The sequence below is a fragment of the Sarcophilus harrisii genome, chromosome 3 (genome assembly GCF_902635505.1).
Source record: "Sarcophilus harrisii chromosome 3, mSarHar1.11, whole genome shotgun sequence".
In the NCBI taxonomy this organism is placed as follows: Eukaryota; Metazoa; Chordata; class Mammalia; order Dasyuromorphia; family Dasyuridae; genus Sarcophilus; species Sarcophilus harrisii.
Genome location: NC_045428.1, coordinates 433,839,681 through 433,856,037, shown reverse-complemented (window position 1 = coordinate 433,856,037; position 16,357 = coordinate 433,839,681). Strand labels below are relative to the sequence as shown.

General features: G+C 37.2%; 1 protein-coding gene across 1 annotated transcript in view; it reads left to right on the top strand.

Moving 5' to 3' along the window:
* The window catches only part of LOC100934862 (WD repeat-containing protein 64-like), a 190,491-nt gene that overhangs the window by 73,927 nt on the left and 100,207 nt on the right, over positions 1-16,357 (top strand). The window contains exon 9 of the mRNA XM_012545213.3: positions 11,259-11,305. Coding sequence (XP_012400667.2) covers positions 11,259-11,305 — 47 coding nt within the window. The remainder of the gene's footprint in view (positions 1-11,258; positions 11,306-16,357) is intronic.

Here is a 16,357-nt window from a genome sequence, read left to right as displayed (position 1 = left end):
GGAAACCTATAAAGTGAAGCCAGTTTTTGGTTTTGGCTTGCTGATTAAAATGTCTGGACCATCTTGCTAATATCATATTATACTCATCTCCCCCAATCCTGGATGAGTGAGTAAAATAATAATGCATTTAGGTACACACATACACACATATACACATACACACGTACCTATCGTTCAGCTGAGAAAGTGGATTTAGTAAAGATTTTATAGCATACAATAATGCCGAACCCTCTCCGCTTGGTCGCTAGCCAAGCTGTCTCAGTGGCAATACGATGCATGTTTTATGTAAGGGTTTTGAATCTGCTGCAGGAACCTGGCTTTTCATGTCTCAGTCTAGACAGATGCATGATTGAATGAAAGATTCATCCAAACCCTATGTAACAATGGCCATCTGGAAAGTAGCCAGCCCCTCATTTAGTAAATTGCTCCTTTTAAATGCAGCTGCTGTGTCTCAGCCTTTACACTACCAAGAAATATCAGAAGGCTTGCCTTCCCTCATTTATCTGAGCTGTTCCTCTCAATCTGCCTAGTAACTTCAAAAGACAGTTATTGCATGACAAGGCACTTGACCTTCCTGATTTCTAAGCCAAGGAGAAGTATCCATCTTTCCCTGGCTTGTCTTTTCTTCAAAAGCAAGGACACCTTGTTAGCTGCTTGTTGTCCACTCCAGGGGGCTGAAATTTGGAAGAATCACATCAAGCTTTCCAGAACCTAAATCAACCAGCATCCATCTTAAATGTTATTGGTTAGAGACACTGTCAAAGGTGAGAATGGGGTGGGAAGCCTTGCTGGATCAGCCTGCTGCCAGTGCATCTGTCTCCTGGCTTTCTGCAAGTCCCAGATAAAAATCCCCCCAGGAAGCCTAATCCAATCCCTCTTAACTCCAGTGCCTTACCTCTACCTATTTATTTGTGCATAGTTGTCTCTCTCAGACCACCACGGGTTCCTTAAAGGCAGGAATTGTCTTTTACCTCTGTGTATTCCTGGCACTGCACCTGGCGCAGAGGAGGCAATTAAAAATCCTCATTGGCTCACTGATTGACTTTTCCCTGCTCCACGCCATCATGAATGATGTGGTCTGGCTGTTTGGTGCTTCTCTCTATCAGGAAAGTCCTACCCGAGCCCCCTAGGATGAGTTGGATAAAGAATTATAGCCAAATGATTATAGGGTGACAATAGGTTTCCAATCTGTAGCCCTAGTTAATCCTTTGTAAAAGGAAATGAAAGAAATGGCCAAGATCTCCTCAGGACCGGCAACATGCTGGCTCACCTCAGCCATTTCTTAAGCACCATGTACCATGAACTATCTCTGCCCTCAGGGAGCTTACAGGGGAAGCTGGGGAGGAATACAATAAACACACATGATTAAATACACAATATAGACAAAATTATGTGGGGACACAAATACTCCCAGAGATGGTGTCAGGAAAAGCCTCATGTAGGAGTATTTAAGTAGAACTTTGTAGCAAGCTAGATGTTCTTTGAAGAGGCAGAGGTGAGGTAGCAAGGCATTCCAGGGGTGGGAACGGTGAGAGAACCTGAGAACAAGCATGAAGTCATAGAATATAAATTCTGGAAGCTGGGGTGGACTGGAGTCAACTCTAATTAAGGTGGTTAGGTTTCCAGGAAAATGGGCAAAGTCTACAAGTTAGGGCTTAATTTATTCTGTTGATTTTCTAGACTTAAGATATTCAGAGAGAAAATATTTAAATACAGATTAAATTTAAAAATAAGCTGTGGGTATTTTTCCCTCCTACCAGGACAGGACCTTAGAGAACATCTAGTTTAATCCTCTTGTTTTACTGACTTGTATATGATTACTGACCTAGATGTAGCATTTCATTTACAAAATACTTTTACAAATATTATTTCATTTGTTCCTCACAACAACTTTATGAGGTGAGCACTATAGGTATTTTTTATCCCAATTTAACAGATGAGAAAATAGAGAAAGTTAAGTCTTTTTCATTGGATCAGTTGGCTTTTAAGTATAAGAAATGAGATTCACATTCAGGTCTCTTTGAACTTCAAATCTGGTGTTTTTCATTTAAATACATAAATATTCACAGATCTGTAATTTCATCATTCTGGTATAAGAAAATGTCCTCCTTTACTAGCATAATAGGGCAGAAAAATAGAACAATGAATAGAGTATTGGGAATCAGGAAAACTTATCTTCATGAGTTTATGAGTTCAAATCCCACCTCAGATACTTACTAGCTGTGTGATCCTGGACAAGTTACATAACTCTTGTGTGCCTCAGTATCCTCATTTGTAAGATGAATTGGAGAAGGAAATGGCAAATTGTTCTAGTACCCTTGCCAAGAAAACCCCAAATGGAATCAGAAAGAGTTGGACATGATTGAAATGACTAACAACATAGTAAATGGGTCTTCTTCTTTGTCCTTTATTTCCCAAGAGAACTATGACATCAGGAGGGGTGATACCCTGACATACACGTGAATTGGATTTAAGTTAGGGAGGGCTGTGCAAGGTCACCCGCCTCACATTCTCCTCCAGAGTCTGGGTCCAGTGGCAAGATACACCAGATAATTAACAGGAAAATGTCTATGGTTAAGAGAATAATTTGCTCTGGGTAAGATAGGCTGTAAGTGCCATATGCAGGATTTGAACTTGATTCTAAAAGCAGTTTCCCATAGAGGATATAACATGACATGAAACAATATGAAACCATGTTGCCCCTACTAAATCCAGAGACATTCCAGGACTTCTGCATTTTAAAAAATTATTTTTGGAATGGCTTAAGTTTTAGGTTGTTATTTGGAGTCTGTAAACAGTGAGACAAAGGAGGAACAAGATGTACATATGTTAAACCCTAGGCTATTTCACCAAAAAGGGTGGCTGTTACCTCAGAGATCTAGAAGTTCCCTGCAGGTTTGTACTTCTAACACTAGCTCATGAGCCTCAAGTAGTGAGCTTTCCCTTAACACTCAGGAAAAACAAACCAAAAAACCCTAGACCCAAACAAAATCATTTACTGAGCCTAATAAGAACAGAAGCTATACAACGTTCTTTCCATGAACGTGGATGCACTCTCTCCTTAAGACACACAGCTGCAATGGGAAGATAACCCATATTTAAGAATATTTAAGAATATCGGGCTAAGAAGGCACAACTGTGAAGGAACACTCCTGAACTTCAGGGCTCCAGTCATTCTTTCCTCACACGGTCCTTAGGAAGCTTGTTTCTGGATGCAGAATTTTGGGTCAGGGTGAGGGTAGGAGAGAGTCACTCCTCTGGGATCCCAGGTCCTATTATCTGCATCCCTATTTTTCCTTCAGAGAATATACTTGAATATGCCTGGAGATGTTCCTGCTCCCTGCTGGATGTGGTATCTCCTACTGGTTAAGCAGCTATTCTGAGTATTATGATTGGGGAATAAGGGAAGAGGAATAATACTCTTCTTCCCCCTCCTCCTCCTCTCCCTCTCCTGCTCATGATCTTGGTGTTTCCTGTGTAGTCTGACCTTCGGGCCATAGAGGACATTCCCATCTTTTACTAGCCAAGAGAAGAGTTCTTCCTAAAATTCAATCAAGGGGTTCAGACTGCTGAAACGTTAATGACTGATTAACAGGACCTGATTATCTAGTAGGATCAGCCAAGTGACACAGAGAGTGCTGGAACTGAACTCAGGAATACCTGAGTTCAAATTTGAGTTACTCTCAGTTTTCTCTACTGGGAAATGGGGTAGGGGGGTCATAATGGCATCCACCTTGTGTAAAGTGCTTAGCATGTCCTTATGACACTATTCAGTTGTGTCCAACTTTTTGTGACCATAGCACGTCAATATTGTCTATGGGATTTTTTTTTGGCAAAAATACTGAAGTGTTTTTTTTCCATTTCCTTCCCTGGTGGATTAAGGCAAATGAATTGAGACTTGCCTAGGGTTACTTAGGTAATAAATGTCTGAGTCTGAGGCTGGAATTGAACTCAGATCTTCTTACTCGAGGGCCAGTGGTCTATCCACTAAACCAGTTAGCTGCCCTCAAGGAATTTACACTCTAATGAATTTTTAAATATTGAAGTACATAAAGACAAGTGATTATTATTATATTTTTATAGTTCAAAGAAGAGAAGTCATCCTGTTGGTGAGATAGGATTGCTATGGAGGGAGATGGCCTTTTAGTTGGATTCTAATAGCTGCCTAACCTGGCACATAATAAGTGCTATATAAATGTCAGTTATAGTTATTATTGTAATGATATCCTTATTATCTTGTGATTTTATCAACTGGGTGGGGCGAGGAACCAAAGCCTTCTCCTCCTAATAATAGCTAAAATTTATAAAGCCCTTTACATATATTCTTTTATCTGATACTCACAGCAATCCTGGGAGATAGTTGCTATTTTTATCCCTGTTTTATAGTAAAGAAAACTGAAGCAAACTGAGATCAACAGCTAGTGAATGTCTGAGGCCAGATTTGAATTTTGGTCTAGAAAGACCAAAGCCAAATATGTTAGTGAACTCAGAAGAATACATGAAATCAATCATTCAACACTCATTAAGCACCCTACACTATGTGCCAGGCACTATGCTAATTGCTTTAGAAATCAATCAATAAACATTTATTAGGTGCCTACTCTAGGCAAACCTCAGAGTTATTGTGGGTTTGGTTCCAGACTACTGCAATAAAACAAATATCTCAATAAAGTGCGTCACGTGAATCTTTTGGTCTCCCAGTGCATATAAAAGTTATGTTTACCCCATACCATAGTCTACTAAGTATACAATAGCATTATGTCTAAAATAACAACGAACCTACCTTAATTAAAAAATACTTCAAAAATATGTCATTGCTAAAAAATGAGTCTTTTGCTGGCAGAAGGTCTTGCCTTGATGTTGCTGGCTGCTGATTGATAAAGAGTAGTGATTGCTGAAAGCTGGGGTAGCTGTGACAATTTTTAAAAATATGATAATCATGAAGTTTGCCCCATCAATTAATTCTTCCTTTCACTTGAACACTTAAAGGCCATTATCAGGTTATTTATTGACACAATTTCAGCATTATTCTGTCTCAGGGAATAAGGAGGTCCAAAGAGAGGGAGAGACACAGGAAGTGGTGTTCAGGGGAACAGTTGGAACACATACAACATTTATTGCTGTCTTACATGAGTGCAGTTTGTGATGCCTCAGAAGAATTACAGTAGTAACACTAAAGATTCCTGATCACAGATCATCATAACAGATATAATATAATGAAAAAAGTTCAAAATATGTGAGAATTACCAAAATGTGACACACAGACACAATGTGAGCACTTGTTGTTGGGAAAATGGTACTGACAGATTTATTCCAATGCAGAGTTATCACAAATCTTCAATTTATAAAAAACTAAATACATTCAAAGCATAATAAAGTGAGGCACCATAAAATGAAATATGCCTGTGTACTCCAGGCACTGTGCTAAACCCTGGGGGTGCAAAAAGTGACAAAAGATGGTCCCTGCCCTTAAGGATCTTACAATCTAATGTATTATTAAATATTGAAGTATATAAGGCCAAGTGATGATGATGATGATGGGGGGAGATGGACTTTTAATTGGATCTTAATCTGAGTAAAGAGTGGAAGACATTTCAGGGGGAGATAAAAGCAGGAGCTTTTATAATTAATATAACATAACTAATAATAATAATAATAGCAGGGAGCTCTTATAATTAACAAGTATGAGCAGAAGAGGGAAGTGAAAAAGTAGTGTACTTACCCATTGATATGGGCAGTAAGGATACCCACCTATAGAAAAGATTTCAGGGGGAAAGGAGGAATGGAGTAGCAAGAGAAAACAACAAAATAGGTTAGATGGAGCCAATTCATAGAAAGCCTTGGATACCAAGCTAAGGAGTTTGGAGTTGACCCAGTTGGCAACTGGGAGTCACCATGCTTAAGCAGGATAATGACATAATGAAAGCAATGTTTTAGGAAGATTTATCTGGCATCAGTGTAAAACTGAAAGCTTCAAGACTAGTTAGGAGGTTGTGGCAGGAATTCAGACATAACGTAATGAAAGTCTGGACCAACGTAGAAATAGAGAATTCTGAATGAAGCTGGAGAATTTGTCCTGCTTTGGATGAGACTTGATGATGACTGAGCAAGGGTGATGGAAAGAGGGAAAAAGGTTAATAAGTTAGCAAGCCAAGAGAATTGTGCTATTCACATAAATTAGAAAGGTTGGAAAGGGAGCTGGCCTAGTGGAGATGAAATAGCTTGGTTTAAGATGTTATGAATCTGAGATAACCTTGGGATATCTAAATGAAGATGTCTTATTTGCAGTTGGAATTACCAAACTAGAAGTCAGTGCCAGCAGAAGCAGAGGGGTCTTGTCCAATAGTTTTGTTTGTCATTTGTCTAATGTTCCCCTCTGTTCCCCTCACATTTTCCATTCCCGCTCATCCAAGGTTAACATAAGTGGAATAATTGTTCTGGAGTCAGAGAATTTTCTAATTTCTAACCCTAGGTTCTGAGGGGAGAGTTCTCTCTTCTACCTTTGCCCTGTCTCAGAGCTTAAACCCTTTTTTTGGAAGAAGGGGCCTGAGGAGGAATGATTGATTGCTAAGAGCCTAGTGACCAGAGTTATGAGGATCATGGAGGCTCTCTCATCATGGAGGATCATGGAGAAGCACAACTAGAAATGTTTCAATTCTTATATACCCTGAAACACTCTTGATAAATTTTAAATCTTAAATTTAAAAATATCTTAAAATTAATTTTTCATTTAAATTAATTTTATTATATATAATATTTATTAAATTTATTTAAATTTAAAATTAAAAAAAGAATAACAAGCTTTCTTTCCATTTAAAACAAATTTAAAATGTTTCATTTAATAAGGGCACAGGTGGATAGAAAGAACTGACCTCAAATGTAGACGATCTTGGCTAGTCTGGTCTCATCTCTGGGCATATTATCTGTGTGACACTGGGCAAGTCATTCAACTTCTCAGTACCTGATTTCAGTGATTCTCAAATTTTTGGGTTCTTGAGATTCCTTTATACTCTTAAAAATTGTTGAGGGTACCTACTCCCCAAAAAGAATTTTATTAATTAAAAAGAATTTTATTTTTAAAAACATATGCAAAAATAGTTTTCAACATTCAACCTTGGAAAATTTTGTGTTCCATATTATTCCCCTCCCTCTCCTTTCCCTAGACAGCAAGTAATCTAATATGGGTTAAACATGTGCAATTCTTCTAAACATATTTCCACATTTATCATGCGGCACAAGAAAAATCAGATCAAAAAGGAAAAAAAATGAAAGGAAAAAAACAAGTAAGCAAACAACACCAAAAAAGGTGAAAATACTATGTTGTGATCAACATTCAGTCCCCACAGTCCTCTCTCTGGATGTAGATGGCTCTCTCCATCACAAATCTGTTGAAATTGGCCTGAATCATCTCATTATTGAAAAGAGTAAAGTTCATCACATCATCACAGTTGATCATCACATAATCTTGCTGTTGCTGTTTACAATAAAGAATTTTTGTTAGTATGGGTTATATATTTCAATATTTACTTTATTAGAAATGAAAATGTCTTTATATTTTTATGAAAGCCATTTTGAACTCATGGACTCCCTGATAAGGGCTTGGCAATCCTAAGGGTCCTCAGACTATGCTTTATGAACCATTGCTCAAATAGCTCTCTGAGAATATCAAGTGCCAAGAAGGTGCTAATCTGAATCAGTGGAGAGGATTTCTTGACCTCTGGTTTCTTAAATCTACTGTCATGCTTCAATCCCTGAGCTGTTTGCTCAATATTTCAATGAATTGGTTGTCATGAATTGGTTTCAATGAATATTCCTTTTGTACTGTGTGATTCCATTCAGTCAGTGAGTGAGCAAGAAAGTATTTATAATCAAATTATTATAAACCAGGTTCTATTAAGGGCAAGAAATACAAAGAAAAACAAAAACATGGTCCCTGTTCTTACATTCTAATGGAGGAGACAATGTGCAAATTAGTAAGTATGTACAGGATATATATATATATATATATATATATATATATCGTATAAATGGAAGGTATTCTCAGAGAGATGCACTATTGGGCCTCAGGAAACCAGAAAAGGCTTCCTATGGAAGGAAAGCACTAAGCTGTCTTGAAGAAAAACCAGATATTCAAAGGTGTTAATGAGGAGGAAGGATGTTTTAATTTGAGAGATGATAGGGCATCTAGGTGGTACAGTGGATAGACCTTGAAATAAAGAGGATTCAATCTTCATGAGTTCAAATGTGCCTTCAGACATTATTAGCTGTGTAATTTTGGGAAAGTCTACAGGAAACCTTCCCTTAATTAACAGAGACTGTTATATACTTCTTTTTATATTCCCCCTTCTTAGCATAGTGTCCAGCACAGAGCAGGTACTTAATAAATGTAAAATTGATTGGTAGCCATATTGCAGAGGGCTTCAAGTATCATTTCTCTGGCTTCTAAGCCATGCTTCCTCTCATATAACCTTAGTTTGGCAATAATAGAAATGTAACATCTGGAACATCATTGTCAAGCTTTTTTGTATTGCAAGTCCCCTTTGCAGAATAATATTTTTAAATATATAAAATAAAATATATAGAATTATATAAGAAATCAAACATTGCAAATAGCCAAAAAATAAATCATAGATCTAGATCTAGAGCTAAGAAGTTCATAGTTCTGGTGCCCTATAATCAGACCACATTATGAGTATTGTATCCAGTTATATTTAAAAGGGACATTGATAAGCCACACTGGTACCCAAAGAATATTATAGGACCCAGAGAAAATCCATCACTATGTTAGAGAGAAAATCCTCCACCATGTCTCCAAATCATTAATTTATCCAGCAAGTGTTGAATTGTATCAAAAGAGGGAGTTTTCTTACTGGAAGTTCTATATGTCAATGAAACCACAGGTCTGCACCAAAAACCATATTATATTAGCTTTTTGCAGGATGTCTTCATGATATTGTTAATTCATACTTTCAACCTATTAAAAGTACAGGGTCCTTTTCAAAACAATCAGGCAAACAAACTAATAGATAGCTTTATTTAGCAATATATTCAACCTGTGCAGTTGATCCATTTCATCATGAGGCTGGAAGATCAGTGGATTATTTAGGTTCACTAACCTTAGAGAGAAGAATTTCAGGGAGTTGGGCAGAGGCTGCATCGAAGGGGTTAAGGAGGGAGTGTGTGGTGAGAAAACAACCTGACATTGTAGACTCATTCAGAGGACGTTTAGTTGAAAAGGGAGGATACATAACAAGGTTGGCATTTGGGAAGGGTGGGAAAATCAAGTGACTAAAAAAAAGCATTTTTTTTAAGTTAAGAGTATTTTTCCAAATGAAACTCTAATGACCTAAAAATCCAACTAACCCAAAGATGCATGTCTTTCTCTGAGGTAGTTAAATGCCCAGGTAGTATCTGAAGTCATAAAATGTTAGCATTGAAAGAGACCTTGGAGTGTATCTGGTCCCTCATTTTATCAGTGAAAACCTGAGTGCCTTCCAAACTAAGTTACTTACCCAGGATCACACAGATAATATTGAATTGAGGCACCATAGTATAATGGACAGAAAACTGGATTTGGAGTCAGGAAGAACTGAATTCAAATTCTGCTTTAGTCATCAGCTGTGTGTATCACTAGACTCTAGACAAGTCTCTTGACCTTTCTCAGTTTCATTGCCTATAAAGTGGATACAACTATAACACCTATCTTACAGGGTTGTTTTAAGGATTAAAGGAAAGAAGGAAGTAGGCATTCATTAAACACCTATTTGTGCTCAATGCTAAATAAACTAAATGCTTAACAAATATTATTTTATTTGATCCTCATGGCAACTCTGTGAGATAGGGGCTGGGATTGTTCCCATTTTACAGCAGGGGAAACTAAGGCAGAGGTTAAATGACTTGCCCAGAGTCACACAGCTAATAAGTGTTTGGAGTCAGATTTGAAGTTATTAGTTCTTTATTTTGTTCTTCTTGTTCTTGTTCTCCTTTTTCTCCTTCTTCTTTCTCTTTCTTCCACTCCTCTTTCGGCATCTCCTCCTTTTTCTTTCTTCTTCTTCCTCTTCCTATTGTTACTTAGCAGCAGATCCAGGCTCAGGCCCAGGCCCCACGCCTCACAGTCCAAGCCTTATATTACTATACCTTTCACAAAAAAGCCCTTAATGATCAGACTAACAATGTTTTCTCAAGTGCTATGTTAATGAATGTATCCAGCTAAGTTTCCAGTTTCCGTTCTTACCACCAACTGAGAAATTGTAAATCTACCTGATGTTGAATCCATGAGTGTACAAAAATCAGTGCTTGAGTTTTTATTTTCTATCTAGCTGACATCAAAGACAACAAAAAACCTTTCAAGGAGAAGAGACATATTTTATAGGCACTCAGGATGTACTATATGGTTGATTCCAGAAACTAAATCAGAAGAATTTATTCCACTGCTTCCTTAAGGGATAAACGGCTTTGTTTATTTAGAAAAAATCAGTGGTGAAATAAAAGGATCTCTCAACTGGGAAGCAGAGGCCTTAGTTCTGTGTGAAGTTGGACAAATTACCATTCTAGGTCTCAGTTTTCTTATCTGTAGCATAAAGAGATTGGGCTTTATAAACGTTGAATGTCTCTCCCATTCTAAATCTATGATCTCATCATACCAAGGTAGTGTGGTATGCTGAAGGATAATTAAAATCTATCCTCAGACACTCATGAGCCAGGTTTATAGGCAAGTCTTTTTGTTGAGTTTCCATTTCTACTCCAATAAAAATCTAGCTAATGATACCCCCCATAAGATTATCATGAGGCTCAAATGAGATTGTGCTTGGAAATTAAAGCACTGGGTAGATGTCAGTTATTATTATTATTTATCATATAACTATCTGTAAGGCACAGTTTTTCCTCTGTGTCAGGTATAGCCCAAAGTAGGCTTTTATGGGAGAACAGGTTGGAGAAGAATTCATGCCTCCACCCTGTTTACTATCAGGTCTTGTTTTTATGCCTCATGTAACCCCTAGATCCAGAAAAACAACTGTTTGTTTTGTCCAGGTTTATCTCCTGCCCAAGGTTACAGAAGCATCACTTGCTCCCGAGTTCACAAACTTCTTTTACGTAGGGAAAACAAGTAAAAATGATCCTGTTCCTTTGGAAACTAGAGAAATATTGTTTGTTACTGCTGTTAAGAGAAAATGAACTTGCGGTGAACAGGAAATAAAAGGCTCAAGTTACTTTCTGTCCCCTGAAGTCTGTGTTTTTTTCTCCTTCCTGTCTTGCAGGGGTGTGTGAACATTCTGTTTTTGGCTTCTGTAGGAGAGCTATTAAGGTAAATATTGAAGCTTAAATAGAATTTGGGAATAAGAGAAATATTTCATTTTGAGAAAGGATAGAATCTCTTTTATATGTATCTATTGCCAGAGAAGAGAAGATCTATCTGACAAGCATCTATTTTTTAAATAGTTTTCATCTTGAATTGACTATTTATAACTGTCCCTTAATTTTCTGGGTTTACAATTGTTCCCCACCCCTTTGTTTCACTACTCTGATCTTTGCCTGCAGTAACTTTCCTCAGAGAGGATTATGGTGCTGATTTTACCAAGGAAACCTAAATGAGAGGCAGAATGAAGTATTTGGAAAATTACAACCAAATTTGAAATAATCGAGGTCATTTTCATCTCCCCTTCTCTTGCCAATGACAAGCATGACATAATTACCTGCCAAACAAGGCAGAAAAGGGAGGGACTGTATGTTTTCTTGGATATTTCTATTTATGTCACTCAGGCTTGAAGTCCAGGAGTTATCTCTGAATCCTCTACCTCACCTCAATCCAGAGGCCAGTGGATTTTTCCTTCATGGCATTTTCCTTTCTGTTCCTTACTTTCTGTGCCCTGGGCCACCATCTTAGTTTAAGCCTTCACTCTGTCATGTTTCCTGCTTCATTACATTCTGCTTATCTCAGGCAAATAATGCAACCTATTGCATTCTTTCAATCATGCCATACGCTGCTCAAAATTTCCAGTGGTTCCCCATCACCTTCCCCAAAATTCAGTCTCCTGACTTGGAATACAATATTCTAGACAATCTCATCCAAAATGCCTTTTCTAACTTTTTCTCCTGCTTTCCTGGCTTTCTCTCTTCTCCAACTGGAATAATCTACCCCCAAACCTATGAATATATCTTGAAATTTCTTTTCTTCTTGTGCATACCATTCCCCATATGGAAATGCTTTCCTGCCTTATCCTACCTATCAACTTCCTAACCATTCTTCCATACCCAGCTTAAACTTCATCTCTTTAATGAAGCTTTCCTGTGTCATAATAACTAAAAGCAATCCTTCTCCCTTCTAAATTTGAATGGCACTTATTGTCTTTTCCATTCACCTATTACACATTGTCTCACATTTAGTTATCTGTGTATATTTCTCATCTCTCTAACAATATTATTAGCTTCTGGAAGGCAGAAACCATGTCTTGAACTTCTTTTCAGTCCCACATTGTCAAACATAATGGCTTGGACATGGTAGGCATCAGAATATATTTATTGAATGAATAAATCAGGGAGTGAGTGAGTGATCTTTGGACAAAGAGACAAGAAATATGGCTGCTAGACTAGATTCTGACATTAACTGTGGCTATGCATATATACATACATATATACACACATATAATATATATATATACATACACATTTCCATATACATATATACATTTGTAAACATATATATATATATAAGTAGAGTTTTAATGACTTGATTGAAAGAGACATATGTTCTTATTCACATTTGAAGCTATAATTAAATCATGTTTTTTCAAGAGTTCTTTGGAGAGTGTAAAATACATGTGCAAAGTAATATTAGTGATTTCATTCACTATCAATAGAAGGAAATATATTAAGCTTATGATGGAAAGAGAGGCATATTAGTACAGCAACTAAGAAGCCAACAAGAGCATGGTCACATTAGCAAAATCAGGGACAGAACATATTGCTATCTTATGTGCCCCATCTTAAAAAATGGAAGATTGTTTCTTGGAAAAAGTAAGGAAATAAAACATTTCTGAGTTTTAGTTTTAAACATGGCTAAATAACATTTTATTCAGTCTCCTCTACAACCTTCCCCTCGCCCCAAGCCTTTGAAATCAGTCCATCATGGAAGTTTAAAGTTTTGCTTAAAGGAACATTTAAATACCCTAGAGAATAAGTATAATTATATTGAGCAACCTTTTCACCTAGGATTGATGCACTCACAATGGGATCCCTTCTTGTGAGGTTTGGCTTTTTTACATTAGCTTTTTTCCTTCCCTTTTGGAATATGACTTAAGCTAATTGGAAATGAATATAGGAGGCACTGGAAGGCTCAGCAAATGAAAGGGATGTGTGAGTGGCCCTCATTCATCAGAAAGCCCTTTGGAGAACCTGGGCTGTCACATGGACTCAGGCAGGAAATTTAACCTCTCTCTGCTTCTCCTCTTTTGTAAACTTAGGACCAAAATACTGACAGCATGCTGCAGAGGTGCCAAGGAAGCTTAATTATTAATGAAGAATTCCAAAGGAATACATTTGATATAAAACTTGATTTGCCTGCCATGTCTGCTTGATAGGAAGGTATCAAGTAGCTTTGAATTAGCAATGCCATTGACTTCAAAACTGCTTGTAGAAGTTAGGTATGATCTCTGTGGGAAAGCTTTTATTTTAATAGAGAAGAAAACCTTCTGCATGGTTCCCTGGTGGAGTAAATATATTGAAATTTTAGTCAATGTTGAAATACTTCGTATTTCAGAGGTCATCATAGGAAGATGGGGAACGGTTCTCCTCAGCTCCTTTACCAACCTCTATAATCTCTTGCTTATCTACAACACAAAGAGTACCACCAAATTTCTAGGCATAAAACTTGCATTTTTGTTTCAGCAATGAAGAGAGAGATCACAACTGACAAATTCCTAACTCCTACCTTAGTAATCTTGATCATTCTGAACTACTGTTTGCCATGGTGAAAATCTCTTTGCCCCAATACCTTTCTTGAAATTCTCAGTCTTGGAGAACTCAAGTCTAGACCTTCCCAGTCCTAATCCTGTGTTCCTTTCTCACCATTTCAATTGGACTTCTTAATCAAGTGTAAAAAATTTCCCTTTATCAAAGACCTCCAGATAGGATCCCAGAGGCCATTTCTAGTCCTCTAATTCTACATTAGAAACAACTGAGGGCCAGAAAATAATAAATGATCTATTCAGTAGTAAGATGCAAACCCAGATTCTTGAATTCTGACTCCATGTGTTCTTCTCATCCAACCAAGCAGCTTTTCCTTCATTCTAGATATTTCCTTCTGATATTTCGTCTATCTTTTGGTTCTCATTAGGTAATAGTTTTCTTCTAAAGTTACTTTATCCTTTAACAACTTCATCAGTAGTGATGCAGGACCATTCTACCCCCTTAGACTGTTGGTTAAGAACCCTTGATCTAGAATTGGAATAGATGATAGAGATCATTGGATCTAACCCTTTAGCTTTATTTTTTTGAAGGGCACACAATATTTTTCAAGTTTTAAAACTTTATTGAATTTGTGGAGGCACTCTACATTATTACAACTTAATTGTACAGTGCTCTGCAAAGTAGCACAAAAAACATTTCGGAGAAGACAAGAATTAACAAAAAACCTTCCTTACAAAGTCCAAAGACAGATAATAGGTAATAAAACATATTTTAAAAATCTAAGACTGGTTGTAACCCCCTAGCTTTAAAGACAAATAAGCAGACAGCCATAGAGATGAGGTGATCATTGGTTTAAAGTCATACAGAGAACATGTATCAAAAATAGAATTTAAACCTATGTCCATTGACTCCAAATTGTGATCTTTTCACCTTATGTCAGCACTTACATTCTAAAAATGGAAACAAATGCCATGAGCATAATTCTGATAACTGGACATCTTTCATCCTTCTTCTGAGAAAAAGTAAAATTATGTCAAGATTTTTTTTAAATAATAGCTTATTTTCAAAATATATGCAAAGATAATTTTCAACATTCACCCTTGCAAAACTTTGTGTTCCAAATTTTTTTCCCTCTCTTTCCCCCACCTCCTCCCTTAGACAGCAAGTAATCCAATATATGTTAAACGTGTGCAATCTTCTATACATAGTTTCATAATTATCATGTTACACAAGAAAAATCAAATCAAAAAGGAGGAAAATGAGAAAGAAAACAAAAAGCAAGCAAGCAACAACAAAAACGTGAAAATACTATGTTGTGATTCACATTCAGTCCCCATAGTTCTCCCTTGGGATGCAGCCTTCTCTCCATCACAAGTCTTGAAATTAACCTGAATCACCTCATTGTTGAGAAGAGACACAAGTCTCAGAACTGATCATTACATAATCTTCTTGTTGCTGTGTACAATGTTCCCTTGGTTCTATTCACTTCACTCAGCATCAGTTCATGTAAGGCTCTCCAGGCCTTTCTGAAATCATCCTGCTGATAGTTTTTTATAGAACAATAATATTCCATAGCATTCATATACCACAATTTGCCATTCCCTAAATGATGGGCATCCATTCAGGTTCCAGTTTCTGGCCACTACAAAAAGGGCTGCCACAAACATTTTTGCACATGTGGGTCCCTTTCCCTCCTTTAAGATCTCTTTGGGATACAGGCCCAGTAGAAACACTGCTGGATCACAGGGTTTGCACAGTTTAATAGCCTTTTGGGCATAGTTCCAAATTGCTCTCCAGAATGGTCAGATCATTTCACAACTCCATCAACAGTGTGTTAGTATCCTAGTTTTCCCACATCCCCCCAACATTTATCATTATATCAAGAAGTTTTTTAATAGGCATACTGTTCTTAATATTTTCATAATTCTCAAAACTAAGAAGTATTTTAAATCAGCTAATTGCTAATTGTATGTGCTGTGGTTAGCAATAAACAAAAGAAACTGCATAGCACAGCCTCCACACCTGTCAAAGACTTGAGAGGAGATATAAGTGACAAACAAGAAACAAAACTTATGTAACTCCTCTCAAGCTCTTTATCACCAAGTCTTTCACCTTCTCATTGTGACAAGTCTTTTCTTCTAGGTTTGATCCAGGAAAAAAAATCAATGAAAACCATTTATTACAAACAGCTGGGAATGTAGCACTACCATAAGCAACCCAGCTCCGGTAATAAAAGGACAGGCTAAAAAAAATAGCTTGAATTAGAGCAAATGATTCCATTCTCCAGCAACATCAGCTGTAACCATTAGGGAAGCCAGTAGGGGAAAAACCTATCTAGCTGATGCCATTTAAGAGTAATGGGAGCAGTTAGAAAGGATTAGCTGTTTTCTGAAATACTAAGATCCCATTCATATTCCAAGTGCCAAGGACCATAACTCATTTATGCCCATTT